The sequence below is a fragment of the Eschscholzia californica genome, unplaced genomic scaffold (assembly GCF_041429995.1).
Source record: "Eschscholzia californica isolate CP2 unplaced genomic scaffold, dmEscCali1.0.p SCAF_6, whole genome shotgun sequence".
In the NCBI taxonomy this organism is placed as follows: domain Eukaryota; kingdom Viridiplantae; phylum Streptophyta; class Magnoliopsida; order Ranunculales; family Papaveraceae; genus Eschscholzia; species Eschscholzia californica.
The window spans coordinates 37,867,698-37,882,146 of NW_028238483.1; the positions used below are offsets into that span (position 1 = coordinate 37,867,698).

Sequence of the window (14,449 nt, forward strand, 5' to 3'; positions counted from 1 at the left end):
GGTAAATATTGATCTGTAGGGTATTTTGTTTGACCTCTAGAGTCTACGATTAGACGTTATGATAATGTCTGAATCGAATGAAAACAATGAGTAGCAGACAGGGGGGAAATAAGGAAGCCTAATCCGCTATTAAGGTTCATGCTAGGTGATCCTTCTAGTGTGTTGCCAGACCCGTATAGTATATCCTTTACGCAAAGCTAACAAACTTGACATGTGACATGTCTTACGTCTAAGCAAACCAGGCCAGTTTTAGGCGGAACAACGGAGTTACATGCCAACCAGACCCAGACCATTGATCGACACTTATTTTAAACACAATATATTATATATTTAGTTTCCGGAAATTCTAGATAAACTAGTAAATTCAACCCACTTGACAAATTGATCAAGAAAATCCAATACATGTTTTGAAAGGTTCACGATCGTTACTACTGAAACAACCAATCTCTCGTTTACAAAACGGGATCATAGAAATCAATAAATTCACTTCAGATTCCTCCAACATCTTAAATCTACCCCTATTTAAAAATTTGAAAACTAATATAGTTTTATATATAAAGAAAATTAGATACACAAACATTATTGTGATTCTTTGTTGTAACTTGTAAGAGACCTTTCAATTATACTCAAGTGAACCCTAGATTATCTTATAATAATTCTCCAGACAATTTTAGAACTTTTCATATGATTCATCTAGTTATCATGCGCGAACTATAATATAGTTGAGCAAGATACGAATGAGACTCCATGTAAATAAAATGTTAGATTACTTTACTCCTTTAAGCTTTACATAATTTAGTTTATGTTCAAAATTAATGCGCTATAGATAAATCATCGTCTACTGGCTACGATCACACAATTCAAGTAAAAGAAGAGGCAATCCCTGCCGGCATTTGAACAGACAGAACGTCTCGCCCTCGCGAAGCACAGTTGGAATCATCATCCTACCTATTTCACTCGAGCAAAGCTTAGCTAGAATTTTCATTTGTTTAACAAAATACCCTTTCTCGGTCCCTTCATTTCAATAATTAAACTATGTAAGAGAAGTCTAAAATTTGGGCCCAAATACAAAAAAAATCCACTCGGGAATAATAATGTAAAAAAAAAATCCAATTTTTAAATTGTTGGCAACACTTTTAAAACTGTTGACAACGCTTTTGAAACTGTGACAACATATATAATTATGTTTTTTTTTTACAACATATATAATTATGTCGATATTGCGGATTAGCCCTTATGTTGTTAATTTTGTTACATATTGGTCCTTTATTGTTTTACTTAACTGTAATTCGTAACTGAACCATGTAACTTCTTTTTGATGTAATGTATTTGGCTCAAAAAAAAACAAGACAAATCTATTTTTTTCAGTAATCTCACTTTTACCCTTCTATATTTTTTTTATGAGATATATTAGAAGCAAATCACTACAATATTCTCACTCTTACCCTTCTATGTTGACAACATATACAATAACGTCATGACTTGTTATCAAATGTTAACAATATATATAATTGTGGTGACTTGTTATAAAATGTTTACGACATATATCATTATGCTCTTAACAACATATATAATTGTCGTGACTTGTTATAAAATGTTTACACATATACCATTATATTCTTAACAACGTATATAATTGTCGTGACTTGTTACAAAATGTAAGTGTCAGTCAATGTGTTTGTCAAATGAAAAGAAAAAATCCAAATATTTTCAAAAAAAATTTTGAACAAAAACAAATTTGTTGACACATTTACAAAATTAAATTGTTGAGAGCAAACTGTGATTTGTGCAGAAATTTTCAAAAATGTTTAAGTAAAATTGTATCCGGAGAAAATGGATATTTTGTCAAAACCCAAACGCCGTTCTAAGGTAAACCTTCACCTAGCCTTCCATGCAATTCGAGTGATTTTTGTTTGTCCACTGCCACCAATTTCAATTCTTCTCTCAAATCGGTGAAGCACCAAAAATGGGGACTAGGGTTTTCACTGGAGTGGCTTTTAGTCGATGGATTTCATCTTTCCATCGAAACCCTATTAACCCTAAACTCAGTATCCGTTGCTTTTCCATCAACCTTGTTCATGCTGTCGATATATGCCCACAATTTAATGACGAGCTAAAGCAAATAAGTTCAATTTCTAATCTGTTGCAGAGGTATGGGTTTCCCTCATCTCAAAGTCATTACTTTCTGCAAAAAAATCCATTTCTGTTGAATTTCTATGTGCTAGATGTGGAAAAATCTCTGGGTATTCTCTCATCATCGTTTAGATTATCACCTAAATCAATTATATCATTATTGTCTGCTTGCCCAGGGATTATAGAACTAGAATTCATGATGAAATGGAAAATGGGGTTTAAGGAATTAGGGTTTTCTACTGTTTCTCCATTTCTAATTCAGAGTGTTCTTGAACACAGTAGGAAATTTCAGCTAGAGCCTACTGATTTGAACACTAGTTTACAGATCCTTAAAGATGTTGGTTTTAGTGATAAGACTATAACTAGGGTTTTAGAAGAGTTACCTAGAGTAATCAGAATGAAGAAGCATGATATCCAATGCCAGGTTGAGTTTTTCAAGAGAATTGGGTTTCAGGCTAATGAAATTGACAAGATTTTCAGTCTGGCTCCAATTATTTTAGGATTTAGTATTGATGGTAGGATGACACCTCTATTTAGGGAATTCACTGATTTAGGTTTTAAAACTGATGAAGTGAAGAGAGAGATCGTCAAAAACCCTAAAATTCTGACCATGGAATTAGGTGAGCTCTCTCGATGTCTCGATCTTTTGAAATCTTTGAAATGTCGAACTCCGATTCAGGCTAAAATTCAAAGTATAGGAGCTTTTCGAGCTGCCATGGAAGTAAAACTGAAAATCGATTGCCTCTGTAAACATGGATTGATACACAGAGACGCGTTTAAGGTGGTGTTGTACGAACCCAGAGTCATTATATACAAACTGGAAGATGTAGAAAAGAAGATTGAGTTTTTGACACAAAAGATGGGTTTGAATATCAATTGTTTGATTGAAGTTCCAGAGTATTTAGGAGTGAATTTTGATAAACAGATTGTACCTCGATTCAATGTAATTGAGTTTTTGAAATCAAGAGGTGGTCTTGGTAGAGAAGTGGGTTTAGAGGGTCTTATAAAACCTAGTCGGCTTAAGTTCTACAATATGTATGTGAAGCCATATCCGGAATGTGAGAAAATCTACTGCAGATTCTCAACAGAGAGCGAAATTAAACCACGGCATTCAGTTGGACTATGGAAGTTGTTCAAGCCTCCAAGTTACATAGATTCTGATGATGATTTGAGAAATATGAAATCGTTTATGAAGAATCTTGTTTGATATCACTACTATGTCTTGCTCTATTTGGTACCTCTTAAGTTGAAACTATACTCGCTCTTTCTTTTGCCTTTTAAGTTCTCACATGCACATTTGTGATGTGAACTCTGTGGATATCCTGATATAGTTGAGGTGGCTTCTCTCCTGTTGAAGCAGTTCTTAGAACTTGTGGAAACATGGCCAAGTTTTATATTGGTCGATGTTTTGGGGAGAGAAGAAAAGTTTCCGGAATACAAAGTTTCATAGGGTGTGGAAGTCGGATATTTTTTCCCAAACAGACTTTTTTTTTATGTTGCCGGCATGGAATCATGCACGGGTTCTGCACAAGCCATTAATGTGTGAACGAGTCGGATTCCTGTTTCTTGAGAGTCGACAAGAACAAGAGGATGAAAATGAAGTTGGTCCTCCTGATCCCGGTGAGATGAGGTTTTCAATAGTTTCTTTACTGGTTCACGAATTGCTCCTCCAAGAATACCAGAAGAGGGTTCCGACAAAGGGGCAATCCCCCTCACCTGAACCATGAGAGAAGAAAGAGAAGAAAAGAAGAGGGAAGAGAAAGGAAAGAGGGAAGAAAAAAGAAAGAGGGGAAGAAGAGAGAGGCCGCAGTTGGTAGCGGAAGTGTGGTTGGAGTTGATGGTGGTGGTGGGAGGGGTGGTGGGAGGGGAAGATGAAAAAAGGAAAAAATTGAATAAAAGTATTAGGAGTGGATGTTGGAGGAAACAAGAGTCCTAATTTATTTTTATTTCCACCTAAATTTGTTTACTTCGGAAAAAAAATTTATTTCCTCAGAGGGGCAGCAGCCTTGATATATTAGGGAAATAATATGCACTTAGAAATTTAGGCAGTTGTACTACTTACAAGTAATAACGGCTATATATTTATACTAGCATTGTGATTTTTTTTGTGGTATCAGACTTTTTAATTAAATTCAAGTAAATTCTAGATTAGCTTATAAAGGATTCTCTAGAAGTAAAATTGGGGAAGTTTGTGAGTAAAAAATGAAAACATTTCTTATTGATTCATTAAGTTGTCATGCACAAACTCTAATAATAGCTCTTTTTCAACCAATTGAAAAAAAGTTTTAGCCTTCCGCCCTAGAAGTCAAGGGTTCGAGGCGCGCTCACAATAAAAAAAAAAAAAAATTACTCACAGAGGGACAACTAAAATAGAGTATAATTCTAAAACAAAACTTGGAGCCAAATCGATCAGTTGGTAACAAATTTTGGGTCAAAACAAAATTAACCTAATTAGATGTATGCATATTTATTTTCTTCCTCTCCTTGGATAAGGGAAGAGATAGAAAAAAAAATAGAGGCTTTTCTGTTCTTTTCTCTAAGATGGAGGTTGCCGATTAAGAAATTTAAGCCGAGAACCTTCTGCCAGAGAAGAAGGGTGAGCTAGAGAAACAAAGTAAAGGTAGATGAGAATGAGATGAAGAGGAAGAGAGATGAGAAGATAATGTTGGTACTAATATTTTAACATTTTCTCGGGAATAATTCCATTTGGCCTCCAAGGATGCTTCCAGAAAGAAAGTTCACTTTAAAAGCCCAATTACACTATCAGAAACTTATAGGGTCAAAAGGCGAGTTGGTCACAAATAGGGGACTTAAGCAGAATTCACTATTACAAGAAATCAAGAATAATCCATGGTTAAACAAATATAAAGAAAAGCAACTAAAACAAGTAATTGCATCCAAACAAATAAAAACACCAAAGATATTTTATCAGACTTGATACTTGATAGCCATAATGAATGTAAAGTTTCATGTATTCACAAATTTTTTTAATACAAATACCTCCGATTAACGAGCAATTATAACCTATTACTGTTACACTCCTCAAGTCATGACTGCTACTCCCTGCTTTCGATTCCAACATCAATAATATATAAAAATGTATAAAGAAACGATCATTTAGCATAAATATTTTATGTTTATTGTACAAAGCAATGAGAAGACCAAATAATTCTTTCTTTTTAACAACAAATCTCATCTCTGCAAAATTAATCCTCATTCCTTACTCACACCTCGATATCTTCCAGATCCGGGAGGGGGAATCGAAGAATAGCTGCAATCCCTGTCAGTTGTGCCAACTCTGTTTTTCATAACAAAATGCATACAGAAAAGAAAAAAAAATCAAAATACAACATTTAAGTGCAAAATAAAATGAATTTCACTCGAGAAAAAAAAATTGATCAATTGTTCATAAACGTCGCATGTTCTTTTATCTTAAGAGTCAAAGTAAATGGTTTGATCTTACTTCAATTCAAAGCGCCTCCATGTTTTGTGAACACTTTCTCACTTTTCTTTGTGCATCTTGGTTTAAAGTAATGATCGCTTGAGTTTTAAAGACCATGAAAAAGATTTACTGAGAACGAAAAGCGAAGTAAGAGAGAGCTTACGTTCTCCAGAGACATGCATTGAAGAAAATACATAAGCATTTCCACCCATATCTTTGACAGACTTCACCAAATTAACGTATTTGCGCCTTGTTGCTACGTCAGCGTTTCTGCAGTTAAGATCACACGCAGTGTTAGCAATGGGTGGAGCTGGTAGCAGCCAAGAAACTAAGTTTCGATGAGCTTACGGGCCCGGGTTTTCATTCTAACAATATAGAATTCTTTTTCTTCTATACAGTAATTTGTTTCTATAACTCAATTCATTAAAAGGATTGTGCATGATTACCTTAAAAGATCATCTGTAATAAGAAGTGTTTGGACAGCCATCCTCTCATGGGCAACCTCAACATGCTTTGGACCGTAGCAGGCACGATCTTGATCCTACAAATCAACAAACTCAATCGAATTATGCAAGAAAGACAAGACTTTGCAGACTACATAACCGAAATTGGGGAATCAATGGAAAGTAGTGTGCCAGTCAGGAAACCAAAAAGGCAGCACAATTAGCGGCTATACAGAACCATAGATTAGCTGAATTAAAAAAAAAATAAGAGAGATTGAACATACATTTGAGAGCATGTTGAAGAAATCCTTTAGGGCACGAACCTGAATTAGAAAAGACCAGATGGAATATGTGAATATAATACTGCTTATATATGAATTACAGCTTGTGTGAAATAATGAAAATAAAAATTGCAGAAGAGAGAATCAAGAAATTAAGAGTTCAGTCGATCATTACCTCTTTAGCTGCTTTTGTATCTTTTATCATATTCATAACGTTTGGAGCATCCAGAACCTCCCTTAAACTATGCCTATGCACCATCAAATTGATTTGTCCAAGTAAGGAACATGCTACTAACGAGTAATTAACTTGGCAGTTCGAAACCACAACATGCTTATGAGAGAAATTAGAGATCAAGTATCTGGCGATACAATCATAAATATGAATGTCAAACCAAATTGTGATCTCTGGTTCAGACAAGCTACTAAAAAGCTCAGAATTCAAAAGCATACCTGTATCCAGAAGTTGTATGAACGAGTATTATACGTGATTTATTTTCAATGATTGATCTCAACTGTCTTCTTTCTGCCTCCAGTAGCAAGTATTTATGGAATTGTTCCTACGATACATGGAGTACTTAGTAACTGTTTCAAGATGAACGATACTGGAGTACAAAAAAAAAAAAGAAACAAAAAAGAGAGAACGACTTTCCAGGCTTGGACGAAAAGAAAACCTCGATCATCTATTTGCAACTGAGGTATACCATGATAATGTGAAATATTTCGTAGTTTCATTGTAATATGCAAGTTATTTAAACTAACAGTGCAGATCGGTATCTCATCTTTACTGAGATAACAAAATAAAAGGAACTTAAAAGCATTTAAGAAGTCTAGCTGCTACAAGTAACAAAAAGAGTCTTCGCGTCTACACCAAAACCAAGGCGTTTCGTTATATATATCACAACTGAGTTGGAAAACTTTGTCCAATTGAAGACAACTAGAGGTACATGAATATACAAGACTAAATGAGACCAAAAATTAACTAAAGATAAATAAATAAAAGCTACAGTTTTCTTTTCAATTTTGACATCATAGGGTATGACGACGAGCCCATCCAAGGGGTTTCATTAATAAGACATGTAGTAAAATGAACTCAGAGGAGGTTAAGAGTTAAGACTTCCACTAAGAAAGTAAAAATAAAATGTACGAAGTTAATGCATACCCTTGTGAATCCTGGACTTGCAATGACAACACATCTTACAACCTTAAAATCAACCTGCCTCAAGAAAGTCTGAAACAATGCATAATTTAACACTGTTAGGAAGCTGCATCATTGATTCAATAGTGTGCAGAACATAACAACCGCTCTTCCACCCCAAAACAAGCAGTTAAGAAATATAAGTAAAACAAACCTGTAAAACATTCTCGAAGAACTTATTCAATGCCTGCAAAATATAAATTACAAAGTCAGATACATCCGTTATTCCAATCATCCCTCTCTACGATGTATTATCATCCCACCATGGCATTTAAGTAATAAGAGGTTCCAAGTTGGAGATACACATAAGGAGCTCAAGAGCTTACCGTCTCATAACCAGCAATGGCAGGACCATGTTTTCGTGGTATAGAATTTTCAATCCTGGAACTGGATGTTGTAACACTGTTTAAGAAACACCCATGTTAAAACTAGTACCACATTATATACCATGCAACATGATCACTTTCCAGTCGATATTGCTAATTTGTTTGAATAATGAATACATTACATTTAGGTTCAAACTTGAAAAGAAATAAAGTTCATTGGAAATAGCATGTGCTGTAAAAAAAAATTGGCAAACTAAGAAATCCTTGGTCTTCAGTCTATGACTGTACAGTTGTAGCAACCAGATAAATTGTCTAAAAGAATGCCATATTTCTCTTTAGGAATCTTAAGAATAAAAAGAATGGATATTACTGCGCTACTTCGTCTTGAGCTATAAAACACGTTTCTTTAACCAAAAGACATGTGACGATAGCTGGCTAAACAAAAGATCTTTGTCAAGAAAGAAGGTATATTGGGGCAACATTGCAGTCTCACATATCAAATTCTGATATCTACTTCACACCTAAGCATATAGAGATTCTTTTTGGTTTATTAATCAATGAATAAACAGATATATTCAACTAGAAGTAAATTACTCTACATTCTACACACGTCATTAACACCTAAGTCCCCCAAACAAAAATGTAACCTCAACAAATTAAATAACAGTAATCTACCTTTTGCCAACAAGAAATATTTGTGCTAATCCTTCTTGCATCAAAGCCACAGCGAGGTCAGCACTTGCAGAAGGATCTGGAGTTTGGGACAACAAAATTCTATGTAATGATATTCGCTCAAAATAATGGTTTACAGCTGTGTACATTGTTCAAACAAATCGTCTGACTGCAAAAAGAAGTATGGGTCTCACTTCGTAGTCTTCTTAACAGAACACAACATTACTAAGAGGACTAGAAGGCCAAAAAAAAAAGGTGGATTTATCTACCAGCAAACACTTCATAGACTATTCTTATAAAATCAACTATTTTTTACAAAAAAATTGAAAGTTCACCGGTAAAGAAACTATCACTTTGACTATAGAATTTAAACCAAACTTCGTAGTTCCCGAGTGAAGATTATCTATTCTGAAAATTATGTTGATGTTACTGCGGAACTCTTTTTCCGATAAAAGCAAATAACAGCTTGTATTACACAAACAGAAAGCTTCCATGATACTCCTGTCGTGTAACAAAAATATAAAAGTTTCCAAGATTATAGTTACATCATGTGAGAGAGAGAGAGAGAGCGTACCACAGGCTTGCTGGAGCACATCTAGTGCGAAGGAGTCCCAGACAACCTATGTTGTGATGGAAATGGAAAAATCGTAACTGGTTAGTACTATATAGCAACTATCTAGTTACAATGTTGTCTTTAAATACAATACGAAGAACCGTTGGTGCAACTGAAGAAAAAGTGCTTTGTGCTTAAACAAAATTCTAAGAGATAATATATTTGAGAGGAGTAAAGGGGAAACTAAACCAATACCACATACCTTTCTTAGGACAAAATATCGATGTAGCTCGACTTCAAGGGTATGGTAAGACCCAATCTAGAAACATGAGAACACGTGTCAGCAGCAGTAGTTCGTGAAGCAAATAGCTTTTTGGGGGGCACAAATCTCACCTTCACATGTTCATTCTCCAAAATATTCTTTCCACGTATACGAAGGACACCCCCTTCTTTGTCATATTCGACGGCCTACGTTAACAATACCAGATAAGGATATACGAACTTGCAAAAGAAAAGAAGACCTAATAAGACATAAGAAGATGTTGTCGAATGTCGATATATACTCTATCTTTTTATTCATTACTAAACAACCTAAAATCTAGTTTATAATTCAAAGAAGAAAAACAATAACAAAACAGGATCTTACACAAAACCTAAACTATTTGAAGCTCATGTAACCTTTTTTTTGATATTTTATTATTGGCCTAAGCATTGATTTACCTCAACTCTAACTTCCAGCTTGAGCTTAAGACGCTCTGCGTCCCTTCCTCCAGAAGCATCCTCTCTGAGAACTTTTCTGTAGCGAACAACGAAATAATTATAAATAGCCCAAATTTGTACATCAAATAAAATACCCATAGGAACCATCACTAAGGGCCAACCGCCAATCAAAGAAGAAAATAATCTCATCAAATTTTCATTAAGGGATTCCAAAGTTAATATTATTTTGCTTTTCTCCAGTATCACGCACTTAGATTCAATAGATATTGTTAATTAGAATCATACCCAGTTAGCTAATTTAAAATTCTGAGTCATAGTTATTCAAGGCTACTCTTAAGCAGATAAATTCTACCCTTCTCTCTCTATATATATATATCTCTAGAGTCTAGATAGATAGCTTAGAGAGAGATATATCAGAAAAGATTGAAGAACAGAATTAAAGAATACCTGACTGTAATAGCCAAAACAGTATCTCCTCTAGCTATCAAGTTATAAGCAGTCCATAAATCATCAGGTTCCTCAGGAATCATCTGTAAAACAAACAAATTGAATTAAAAACAGCTACTTTACTTTAAAAAATCATTTTTTTTCTCCAATTTTGTTTACCTTGACACTTCCAGGACCATCAGTAACGACATCTTTACGAACTATCTTCATTGTTAAAACCAATTCAGAGAAATTCAATCTTCTTCACTCCACCCTAAAACCCTAAACTAACAGTATAATCAAACAAATATATCAATTAATTAAAAACACTAGTCAAAAGAAACCCTAATTTGATTTCATACTTGTTGAAGTAACTATTTTTACCTGATTTGTTGTTTTTCAGCGAAGGCACGGAGATGATTTAGGGTTTTTGAAGGAGGTGAATCTCAGAATTCTTCGATTGAGAAAGTAATTGAGAAGATAAATCCGAAAAACTTGTGAAGTAGGAAAACTCCTTTCCTTTTCGGAGAAGTATCCAATTTCCAGTCTAGTCAGCTTATGAGGTGGACTCAGAATTTTGTAGTATGAATATCTGACCGGTCAGTAGTGAACGGTTGAGATTCTATCAATGTCCAAGCATAGGGTGGAAGAAATATAACACTTAAAACTCCAATTCGGTTGACCTAAGTCATTTGTTTTTTTCTCTCAACAAAAAAATAAAAATAAAAGTCATTCGTTTTTTTATTTCAAAGAGTAATTCTTTTATCATGTTAGTACTTTTTATATGGCTTTTGTTGTTTGACCCACCTTTTGTTTGTCATTTTTTGTAAAGATTTAAAAGCGAAAAAATAGAGTCCAGTATGTGTCAGGAAATGGACAATTAGTCTTTGACAATGCGAAGGCTAACCTTAAATTTTGGACAAATTTACTCGGCAAAACAAAATAATGGATGGGAGGTCTAAAATTAATTTTTGTGACAAAAAAACTCATCCACTTGTGGAGCTCCTTGAGTTCCCTCGATGCATTGTGTTCGTCCATAATACATTATGAATTTTCCGTGAATTCCTAGAATGCATTATGATTTTGTTTTTTTAACTCAAATACAGTATCATTTTTCCTCCTAAACTGATTTTTTGTGTTTGTTTTCGTCATAATGCGTTAGGAACAAAAATAATACCCTATGAAAAAACAACACAACATAATATTGTTTATAATAAGTTAAGAGCTGAAAATAAATTCAGACAACTATATCAAAATGAATCCATCTACTTGTTTGATAAGCTTTCAACGCGATTATCCATTAGAGACAAAAATTTACAATTAGTTCATCCCTAATTCTCTCAACATGAACAAGAACCCAATTCCGATTCTGTTTGATAACTAAACCAAGGCAGTACGCTGCAGAAACTTCAGCTCACCATGTTATTTGTTCAGCCTTGTCAGAATACACCATATAAATAGAGTTGAAGCTTGTTCAAGTAGTGATACAATGTTGATGGGGAAGGAGCTTGTCAGTTTTGCAAGTATTCATTTCACGAATGGCACACCTGATGGAACTCGATTCGCATATTCCTCGTACTGAGATCCGAAAAATTGCCTCAAGAAGAACTCCTCATATCTGTTTCTCAAAATTAAAGAAATCACCTCAGCATTAAAGAGCACAATGCCCTTCGGGGTAAAATATATAGTACTTCGCCCATGAATGATTCATTACAGTGTCGCTCTCCTGTATATATATATATACACACACACACTACCTGCTTCCTTGATTCAGATATTCTGTAATAGAGATTTTGAGGCTCAAATTCAAATCAATCCTTGAACACAAGTTGTTCGTATACGAGGCTCAACAAGAAACTAGCAGAAATGGACGGTTCAGCGTAATTTGGTAGTAAAGAATCTAGAATGGAAGTTAATAACCTCGTTGATATAGTATGGTGTTATAGTTCTGTGACTATGAGTTACTTTTTCTTTATTTGTAATATAAAGGAAAGGATACGGTATTCGGGTTGAAAAGAAGCGCCAAGTAACAAGCAAAAATGCCACCGTGCATAGAGGATTGCAAAGCATTATCTGGGTTGCAGTTGCCCAGATGAAAAATCCACAGTATCCAGGATGACGCATATACCTGTTAATCACAAAGGGCAAAAAGGAACACCCATCTTTTTAATTCAAGCTAGACTATGGAGAAAGAAAATGATACTACAAAGGTTGACAGCCAAAAAGTAACGGAGTTTTTAAACAATGCCATCACATAAAAGTATTTGGACGTACAAAAGAAGCAGCCATTAGCCTCAACTGATGGCATTCGTTTTTATTAGATGGTTTACCAATACAGACACCATACAGTTGAAACTTCACAATAAGAGTAGATCTTGATGCCAAAGATTTGCATGAATTCACATCTTCCCTCTAAAATTTTGTAGGAAAATATTTTTATTTCCACAAAGTGCCGGCTTTACATAAACACAATGTTCAACCCCCCGCCTCAGCAACCCTAGATTGTCAAGTCTTTTGTTATATTCCTTGACGATCCATCACTTTTACTTTTCCCCTTTTTAAACAAACTAAGTACTTGTTACTTTTTTGTAAAATTAAGGCGGCTAACGATTATAAAGAGCCTCAAACGCTCCATACCATGATAAAACACTTCTAAAGGTGAAATTTAAATGTACTCACAAATTTGAAGTTACCTGTAAATTCCATGAGTAACCAACTGATGATGGTCTTCGTGATAAATCTTGATCAAGTGTGTGAACGCACGACCGGCCGTTATTATTGCAACTTTACGTATGATCTCGCCAACTACCACCAAGAGAAGGCCAATGTTGCTTATCCACCAGTGCTCTTTCAATTGAGGGAAAAAAGATACCTCAACTATGTACTCGAGCACAGAGAACCCCATTGCCAGAACATACTGCTTGCTGATCAAAAGAGCTGCAGATAAATCAAGATCTCTAAATTCCCTTATACAGTAACTACCCTCTTTTGAAACTTAATTAGCTAGGTGTTTTTCTGTTATACAGTTATACTCCTATGTATTCTGACTTCTGAGAAGACAAATTGGTAAAAATTATACAATCACAAGTAATAAGAACCATCTTATGTCTATATGCAATGTCAGATGTCTTGTGTTCGAAGCTGTTGAAAGTCATAATCGAACACTAGTCAGTCGACCAAGGAGTAGCAGCTAGTTGAGAACTAGTCCCCATGGTCAGCATTGGTCAGCCATATATATAGTCACAATAGGAATCGATATTATGATGAAATAAGACAACTTTAGCATATCGAAATGAATATCGACATAATTAAACTAAATATCATTTTCCTTGATCTACTTGGCAAACTCAAATCTTTAAGAATCATGTTTCCCCAAGGAATTCCACGAAATTCCTTGGTTTGAGAGGATTGTGGTTAAAATGAGGAACCAAAAATTCCCAACTGCGCCAAAAATTTATAGATAAGTTTCTCTCACTCCTGATGGAATTTCTGATATTCTGAGGATTGGCTGAACTATAGATGGATTCATCCAAAATAGTGGAAATTGAAACAAGGAATCATTCAATACGACCAAATAAAAAATGAAGTTTAAAACTGAAGAAGAAGAAAAAGAAGAACTTACAGCTAAGAGGAACGTTAAATTTTCCATGGAAAATAATCGCTAACAAGTACTCAGAACTGTGAAAGAATGCGATAGTCGTGAACATCTGGGATAACTGCCTCCGAGCTGTATAATTGCTTAAGATTTCTTCCATTCTCCTCTGAAGAATTATCCAAATCTTCTCCGTGATGAATCTATTATGAAATTTTTAGGGTTTATTCAGTTGAGAAAGAGAGAGAGAGAGAAGAATCCGATTCCCCTTCTTTTTCTTCTTTCTTCCCCACCCAACAGTTCTCACAAGCTTTTGAGTTTTATTTGCAACTTACCCCTCGCATAATGTGATCAATTGAAAAAGACCCCTTTTTAATTGGTAATTTTAGACTCACCCCTTCTAATTGAAGGATTCCGTCCAATAAAGTAATTTCATCTGTGGCCAAATTGATATTACCTCCTTCTCTCTCTTATCATTTATCTTCTTCACTCAAGTGTAATCTCCTCACCTCTTTTTCTGAAGTGTAAGACAAGGCCAATTATTATGTTGACCCTCATTAAAGTTCTCAAGATATTTTCGAGATCGACATATGTATTGATACAAAATGCTAACAAAGAGTCGAGGTATGATGCAGCACCCTTGGCTAGCTAATTGAGCATCTCCAA

General features: G+C 34.8%; 3 protein-coding genes across 5 annotated transcripts; 1 reads left to right on the forward strand and 2 right to left on the reverse strand.

The window, feature by feature from the left end:
- Positions 1–1,732: 1,732 nt before the first annotated feature.
- On the forward strand, positions 1,733–4,293 carry LOC147534483 (Mitochondrial transcription termination factor family protein). Its single transcript, XM_086646357.1, has one exon. The coding sequence runs from the start codon at positions 1,967–1,969 to the stop codon at positions 3,338–3,340; it is 1,374 nt and encodes a 457-aa protein (XP_086502483.1). The 5' UTR covers positions 1,733–1,966; the 3' UTR covers positions 3,341–4,293.
- A 763-nt stretch (positions 4,294–5,056) lies between these two features.
- PEL1 (Eukaryotic release factor 1 (eRF1) family protein) lies at positions 5,057–10,793 on the reverse strand. Of its 2 annotated transcripts, none has more exons than XM_086646359.1 (17): positions 10,576–10,793; positions 10,372–10,478; positions 10,213–10,295; positions 9,766–9,841; positions 9,439–9,513; positions 9,308–9,364; positions 9,067–9,112; positions 8,496–8,571; positions 7,821–7,896; positions 7,649–7,681; positions 7,459–7,527; positions 6,750–6,856; positions 6,475–6,547; positions 6,303–6,341; positions 6,022–6,116; positions 5,739–5,845; positions 5,057–5,431 (listed from the first exon to the last, which is right to left on the reverse strand). In XM_086646359.1, the coding sequence occupies exons 2-17, from the start codon at positions 10,420–10,422 to the stop codon at positions 5,358–5,360; spliced, it is 1,137 nt and encodes a 378-aa protein (XP_086502485.1). In that variant the 5' UTR covers positions 10,423–10,478; positions 10,576–10,793; the 3' UTR covers positions 5,057–5,357. The 2 variants fall into 2 exon arrangements, with proteins under 2 accessions (XP_086502485.1, XP_086502484.1); XM_086646358.1 differs by having other exon boundaries at positions 10,372–10,473; positions 10,576–10,751.
- Positions 10,794–11,374: 581 nt separating this feature from the next.
- On the reverse strand, positions 11,375–14,123 carry LOC147534485 (protein-S-isoprenylcysteine O-methyltransferase A-like). Of its 2 annotated transcripts, none has more exons than XR_015227878.1 (4): positions 13,814–14,050; positions 12,885–13,128; positions 11,949–12,319; positions 11,375–11,912 (listed from the first exon to the last, which is right to left on the reverse strand). XR_015227878.1 is itself a non-coding variant. In XM_086649023.1 (4 exons), the coding sequence occupies exons 1-4, from the start codon at positions 13,944–13,946 to the stop codon at positions 11,719–11,721; spliced, it is 597 nt and encodes a 198-aa protein (XP_086505149.1). In that variant the 5' UTR covers positions 13,947–14,123; the 3' UTR covers positions 11,375–11,718. The 2 variants fall into 2 exon arrangements, 1 of the variants encoding a protein (XP_086505149.1); XM_086649023.1 differs by having other exon boundaries at positions 11,375–11,809; positions 12,191–12,319; positions 13,814–14,123.
- Between the last annotated feature and the right edge of the window lie 326 nt (positions 14,124–14,449).

Bases quoted from the DNA above. Each gene is read 5' to 3' on its own strand.
- PEL1 (XM_086646359.1), bottom strand. From the start codon at position 10,422: ATGAAGATAGTTCGTAAAGATGTCGTTACTGATGGTCCTGGAAGTGTC. The intron at 10,296-10,371 runs GTAAACAAAATT...TTTGTTTTACAG, and splicing joins ATGGTCCTGGAAGTGTCAAG to ATGATTCCTGAGGAACCTGA. The intron at 6,342-6,474 runs GTAATGATCGAC...TTTCTAATTCAG, and splicing joins ATACAAAAGCAGCTAAAGAG to GTTCGTGCCCTAAAGGATTT.
- LOC147534485 (XM_086649023.1), bottom strand. From the start codon at position 13,946: ATGGAAGAAATCTTAAGCAATTATACAGCTCGGAGGCAGTTATCCCAG. The intron at 12,320-12,884 runs GTAACTTCAAAT...TGTGATTAACAG, and splicing joins GTTACTCATGGAATTTACAG to GTATATGCGTCATCCTGGAT. The intron at 11,810-12,190 runs GTATCCTTTCCT...TTTGAGAAACAG, and splicing joins TTCTTTTCAACCCGAATACC to ATATGAGGAGTTCTTCTTGA.
- LOC147534483 (XM_086646357.1), top strand. From the start codon at position 1,967: ATGGGGACTAGGGTTTTCACTGGAGTGGCTTTTAGTCGATGGATTTCA.